The 7,005-nt window shown below is 43.1% G+C and overlaps 1 protein-coding gene across 1 annotated transcript in view; it reads left to right on the plus strand.

Moving 5' to 3' along the window:
• The window catches only part of DNAH10 (dynein, axonemal, heavy chain 10), a 119,983-nt gene that overhangs the window by 24,625 nt on the left and 88,353 nt on the right, over positions 1-7,005 (plus strand). Inside the window, exons 12-15 of the mRNA XM_004690628.2 lie at positions 47-223; positions 1,371-1,496; positions 2,313-2,488; positions 2,919-3,070. Of these exons, the coding sequence (XP_004690685.2) occupies positions 47-223; positions 1,371-1,496; positions 2,313-2,488; positions 2,919-3,070 (631 nt within the window). The remainder of the gene's footprint in view (positions 1-46; positions 224-1,370; positions 1,497-2,312; positions 2,489-2,918; positions 3,071-7,005) is intronic.

Genomic DNA, 7,005 nt, shown 5'->3' on the forward strand with positions numbered 1-7,005 from the left:
CGTGGTCCCATCTGCTGCTCATGGGGTGCGCCTGCTTGGTTTTCAGATCGACATCATCAACAAACTCTTCGTCCAGAACATGGACAACCCACCCCTGTACAAGAACCACCCTCCTGTGGCAGGCGCTATCTACTGGGAGCGCTCCCTGTTCTTCCGCATCAAGCACACCATCCTCAGGTTCCAGGAGGTGGAGGAGATTCTGGACAGTGACCTGGGGAGAGAGGTGTGTCGTGTGGCTGGGGCCCCCTCAGTGACCCGGGCCGCGTAGAGTTGCCTGTGGGAGAAGCTCTCGGTCTCGCCATGTGCCTGCCACCTACGAGGCCCTTCCCACACGCTTCACATAGTGCTGGGACTTGAAACTACCTTCCGTGGCCTTTCTCATTGGCATCTCAGTACATGGCGCATCCAGGCAGTGCGTGGGCTTCTCTTGCATCTGACCTTCAGCCATCTTTGGTGATGCTCTCCCACACCTGGGCTTTGCACATTGGGTTGAAGGGATCATCAATCTTTTCTTTAAAGGTCCAGGGAGTGACTATTGCAGGGATTGGCAGGTCCTGTTGTGGCTACTCAGTGCTCTGCGGGGCCAGTATGTAGCTGGGTGATGAGTAAATGAACAGGCGTGTCTGTGGACCAGGGAAACTTTGTGGAGGTCCTGCAATCTGAACTTCACTTACTTTCTTGTGCTGCCAGCATTGAGGTTCTATTTGCTTTTTTCTGATCACTGAACAAGGTCAAAGCTGGCCTTGGCTCATGGCTGTGCATACAGATTACCGTTGGTCAGTCACATCATCTCCCACAGACCCCCAATAGAAGTGCAAGGTGATCTGCTTCCCTTTAAAAAGTACATTAACATACTATTCTTTTCTCTTTTCTAAAGATTTACTTATTTATGCATACAGGAACTGGGGCACAGGCCAGGGGTGTGGGGGATGAGAGGATTCACTAGAGACACAGTGGGGAATGGTTTCACTGAAATCCATTGCTGAGGGGAGCCGCAGGCAGGACAGGAGGGGTCTGCTGCGCCATGTGGGTCAGCTCCCTGGTCGGGGATCAAACTCATGCTTCAGTGGCTGTGGACAGCTTCACAGTGCTGCGTTTTAACCTCTTGCACCATCAGGGAGGGCCCCATCTTCTTCTTTCTTTCTAAAGAATGAATGACCTGTTGGGCCCTCCCTGGTGGCACAACCGGTTAAAGCAGAAACCATCTGTTCTGCTCCCCACTCTGTCTCTGGTGAATCCTCTCACCACCCCTACACCTCTGGCCTAGACCCCAGTTCTGTATGCATAAATAAATAAATCTTAATAAAAAAAGAAAGAGTGAAGATGTTGTTTCCATGGAGAAGGTGGAAATGACCTGAATTTTTTGATAGGTGAAACAGAAATATTTGGAAGTGGGCAGGGCCATGAAGGAATATGAGGACAGAAAATACCAGGTGTGGAGAGATAATACGGAGCAGATCCTGCCAACGCTGATGAAGAAGAGCCTACTCACCAAGGTGCTGCTTCCGGGTGCCCAGTCCTGTCAGTAGTGGCATCTCACGTGTCCTTGGGGTTTGATTTGTGGGTGCTCATGAAATTGACAGCTATTGCCCAGCTCAATGGCAAAGAAAGGCAGAGGTTGGCTAGAGAGGAGGGACAGGGAGGAGTGTAATGGAGACAGAACACAGACATGGTGAGGAGTGGGCCAGGATCCGGCAGCCCTCCTGACTTGTGGGTGAGTGACTGAACCTTGAGCCTCAGTTTCCCTATTTGTAAGATAAATTGGATTGGCTGATAGAAACATGAAGACTGTTCACTGGGCCCTAGGTGAAGCATCTGACAGAGGACCCCTCTCATGTTTTCATCTTGTCTCTAGCACTGGCCTGGAGGACGCAGGTGCTTCGTAAATGGACACCAGCTGTGGGGTGGGAAGGCTTGGGCCTTAGTCTCTGAGATTCCGACTCCAGTGAGTGAAGGTGGTCAGGTGGGACCGTGCACCAGGAGCCTGGCTGCCTGGGCCTTCTCCACTGTCCCCTGTTTCCAACACCAGACTATTCTTGCCATGAACTGTTCCAACTTTGTAAAGGAGGCTAGGCTTCTACAATTTTACCTGCAATCACTAGATTTTCAGATGTGGGTGACTAGACCAAGTTCTTAGAAGACAGTTCACAAAACAAAACCTGTGTTCCGCCTAGACACTGTCAATTCCCAGCTTCCCCGGGCAGCCTGGGCCTCACGTTACTATTTCTCAAATTCACACTAAATTTGGGTGGCGGGGGCGGAGGGGTGTCTGAACAGCGCTGGGCCCCTTCCCTGTCTAGACTGACAAAAAGGCCTCTCCACAGACTTCTGAGGACACGATGGTCTTGGACAAGGGGGCTGTTTTTGTGATCAATTTCTCACCTACTCTCAAGGAGATCATTCATGACACTAAGTACTTGGAACAGTTGGGGTTCACTGTCCCTGAATTAGCAAGGAACGTTGCTCTTCAGGAGGACAAATTTCTTAGGTAAGAGGTTCTTCTCTTAAATCACCAGTAGACTTTTTGGTCTCGGGACCCTTTACACTCTTAAGAATGATCAAGAACCCCCACACCTCTGAAAGTCTTTGTTGCTGTGGATTTTATAACTACTAATATTTGCCACATTGAAGATAAAAGAGGAAGTGTTTAGAATATGTATGCATTCATGCAATCATTCATTCATCTAATAATAACTGTAATAAATGATTACCTGTTACCGAAGCAGTCATGAAATGGAAAGTAGCCAACAGTTTCCAAAGAGGGAAATGTGTGGGAGGAGTAGCCTTGTTCTAAACCTCTGTGAGGGTCTTTTTCAGGGTTTGGGGCTGTGATTGGTCCTTTGTGACAGTTGAGCACCTTCACTTGGGACTTCACAAGCCCCTCCGCGTGCACTCACTGGCTCCCCTGGCCCATGCAGGTACACAGACGGGATTCAGCGTATATTGGATCATTACCACAAACTCATAGGGACATTAAACGAGGCTGAGTTGCTCCTCCTGGAGGACCACTCCCAGGAGCTGATCAGAGTCTTCAGGTCTGGATACAAGAGGTTAAACTGGAATTCCCTAGGTAAAAAGCTCAATGTTTTTCGTTCCATCTTGGGGCACAGAGATCGCTCTTTCAGATCTCTGTCTTAGTTGCATCCTAATTTTTGTGCATTATACAGATCAGTTTTGAGCATTTGTAAGTGAACTTGGTGGACCTTAGAACTCACTTGAGGGTTGAAGAAGAGGGTGCTGTTTTGACACTGCTGAGCCAAAGTGTTTTCCTCTAAAAAACAAAGTGACCTTGAAATACTATAGATTCATAGACAATTGTCAAACTACAGAATCCAGTTCCCCCAATACTAACTTCTTTCACAACTGTAGTAAAACCACAACTCAGACTCTGCTACATGACAGTGCCACACACCCTTTCCAAACCACAGTGATCCCCTTCAAGTCAAGACCCGCCCTTCCCACCCCTCCTCTCCTCAACTTCTATAAGTCTTTCCTCCCTTTCTGTAAACACATCTTCTCAAAAGTGCTATATAAATGCAAAACTGTTTTTTAAAATTTTATTAATTTATTTTTACATATTTTTGTGCATTTTTCCATCTCAGTTGCAATCCTCTTGGGTTTCCCATCACCAAGTCACCCATGTGCCATCACCACAGTCCAGTGCATTTCCCTCCCCCCACTGTTTTTGATCCCATTCCCCACTCCACCCCCACAAAATGTCTCTGGTATATAGCTATTCATCATTATCACTATTTTCTCGCCTGTTCCATTATATTCCTGCTATGAGCGAACCCTCTGGTATTTTTCCTTTTCTTTCTGACTTATCTCACTAAGCATGATCTTTTCCAGCTCCACCCATGTTGCTGCAAAAGGCATATGTTTCTTTTTCTTGGTTGCTGAGTAATACTTCATCGTATATATGTACCACATCTTTTTAATCCAGTCATCCACTTTTGGGCATTTGGGCTGTTTCCATGTCTTTCCAATTGTGAATAAAGCAGCAATGGGGGTGCAGGTATCTTTTTGAATCTGTTTTTGTGTCTTTTGGAAAGATGCCTAGGAGTGGGATTGCTGGGTCGTAGGGAAGCTCCATGTTTAGCAGTTTGAGGACCCTCCAAACAGCTTTCCACAGTGGTTGTACTAGTTTGCATTCCCACCAGCAGTGCAGGAGAGTTCCTTTTTCTCCACATCCTCACCAACATTTGTTGTTGCTAGTTGTTTGAAGATGTGCCATTCTCACTGGAGGGAGGTAGTATCTCATTGTGGTTTTAATTTGCATCTCCATTATTACAAGTGATGTTGAACACTTTTTCACATGCTTGTTGGCCAACTGCATTTCCTCTTTGGAGAAGTGTCCTTTTAGCTCTACTGCCCATTTTTTGATGGGGTTGTTTACTTCATTTTTGTTGAGTTTCATCATTTCTCTGTATATTTTTTGTGATCAGTAATTTATCATTAGATTTGTTTGTGTGAGAAAATTTTTCCCAATCTGTGGGATGTCTGTTTTTTGTAATATCTCTTTTGCTGTACAGAAGCTCTTTAATTTGATGTAGTCCCATCTGTTTATCCTTGCCTTCACTATCATTACATTGGGTGCTCTATCTTTAAAGATGTTGCTGAAGTATATGTCATGTATTTGCTTCCAGGTACTTTATGGTTTCCGTTCTTATGTCTAGGTCTTTAATCCACTTTGAGTTAATTTTTGTGCATGGTGTGAGGTAGTGATCTAGTTTCATTTTTTTGCATGTAGCTTCCCAGTTTTCCTAGCACCATTTGCTGAACAAACTTTCTTTGTTCCATTGTATCTTCTTTACTCCTTTGTCAAAGATTAGTTGTCCATAAACCTGTGGGTTTATATCTGGGTTTTCTATCCGAATCCACTGGTCTATATGTCTGTTCTTGTTCCAGTACCATGCAGTTTTGATTATTATGGCTTTGTAGTATAGCTTGAAGTTTGGGATTGTAATGCCTCCATTCTCTTTCTTCCTAGTCATGAGAATTTTGGTTATTTGAGGTCTTTTGTTGTTCCATATGAATCTCATCAATATTTTTTATATTTCTTTGAAGAATGTCATTGAGACTTTTATTGGGATGGCATTAAATCTGTATATCTCTTTTGGTAAGATGACCATTTTGATGACGTTAATTCTCCTGATCCATGAGCAGGGGATGTCTTTCTATTTCATGGTGTCATATATTTCTTTTTAACAGTGTTTTGTAATTTTCTTTGTATAGGTCTTTTACCTCTTTTGTTAGGTTGATTGCTAGGTATTTGATTCTTTTTGTTTTATTTGAAAAGGGGATGGTTTTTTTTTTATTTCTGTTTCTTCTGATTGGTTGGTTGTGTATAGGAAGGCATCTGATTTTTGTGTGTTGATTTTATATTCTGCTACCTTGTTAAACTGGTTGATGGTTTTGATTAATTCCTCTGTGGAGTTTCTAGGGTTTTCCATGTAGATTAACATATCACCTTCAAATAAAGCCAGTTTTATTTTTTCTTTCCCTTTTTGGATTCCTTGTATGTCTTTTTCCTGTCTTATTGCTCTGGCTAGAACTTCCAATGTTATGTTGAAGAGCAGTGGTGATAGTGGACACCCTTGTCTTGTTCCTGATCTGAAGGGAAAGGCTTTCAGCTTTTCTCCATTGAGGATAATATTGGCTGTGGTTTTGTCAAATATGGCTTTTTATCATATTTAGGTATGTTCCTTCTATTCAGAGGATTTAGAGGGCCTTAAACATATATAGGTATTGTTGAATGCTTTCTCTGCATCTATATATTGATATGATTATGTGGTTTTTATTTTTCTGCTGGTTGATGTGATGGATTACATTAATTGATTATCAGATGTTGAACCATCTTTGTGCTCCTGGGATAAAGCCCACTTGGTCATGGTGTATTATTCTTTTAATGCATTGTTGGATTCTGTTGGCTAAGATTTTGTTGAGGATTTTTGCATCAGAGTTCATTAGGGAGATTGCTCTGAAGTTTTCTTTTTTGTGTGTTTTCTTTGTTATGTGTATTAGTATGATGTTGGCTTCATAGAAAGTATGTTGTAGTTTTCCTTCTTTTTCAATTTTTTGGATGAGTCTGTGTAGAATAGACACTAGTTGTTTTCTGTGCAAAACTATTTTAATGGCCTCTTTGGGCTGGCTTTTCTCACTCAGCACAATTCTCTGGAGCTTTTATGCAAGTTGTTGCATGTGCCTATCAGCAGTGTGTTCCTTTTATTGCTGCATTTTATTCCCTGGTGTTTATGTCTCATAGTTTGTTTAGTTATTCAACTACTGAAGGCCATCTCAGTTCCATGTTTTGGTAATTATGAGTGAAATTGTTTTTATATTTATATGCAGGTTTTTGGGTGTCTGTATCTTTTTCTTCTTCTTTTAAAATCACTTGATTACATTTTATTGATTAATGTTAACTACCTCCTTCTGCTTTGCTTTGTTCTTTTTCTAAGTTCTTGAGGTGGGAGCTTAGAGGACTAATTTGAAGTTGCCCCCCCTTTCCTTATATATAGGTTTGGTGTAGATTTGCCCTTAAGCATGGACCTAGCTCTGTCCCACACATTTTGATATGTTGTACTTAGACTTTAAAGAAAATATGTTTATTTATTTATGCATACAGAGCTGGGGCACAAGCCAGAGGTGCAGGGGCAATGAGAGGATTCACCAGGGACAGAGTGGAGAGCAGAACAGGCAGATGGAAGAAGTACACTGCTGAGGGAGCAGTGGGTGGGTCAGGAGAGGTCTGCTGACCTGGCAGCTCCGGGGCGGGATTGAAATCATGCTGAAGTGCTGAAGTGGCTTTAGCTTCTCAGTGTTGTGCTTTAACCCGCTGTACCACCAGGGAAGGCCCATGTATTTACACTTTTATTGATGTATTTTAAATGTATTGATATATATATATATATTTAAAGATTTATTTATTTGTGCATACAGAACTGGGGTACAGGCCAGAGGCTCAGGGGCGGTGAGAGGCTTCACCAGAGACAGAGTGGGGAACAG

This window comes from Condylura cristata, unplaced genomic scaffold (genome assembly GCF_000260355.1).
Source record: "Condylura cristata isolate star-nosed mole 26May11 unplaced genomic scaffold, ConCri1.0 scaffold00029, whole genome shotgun sequence".
Lineage (NCBI taxonomy): Eukaryota > Metazoa > Chordata > Mammalia > Eulipotyphla > Talpidae > Condylura > Condylura cristata.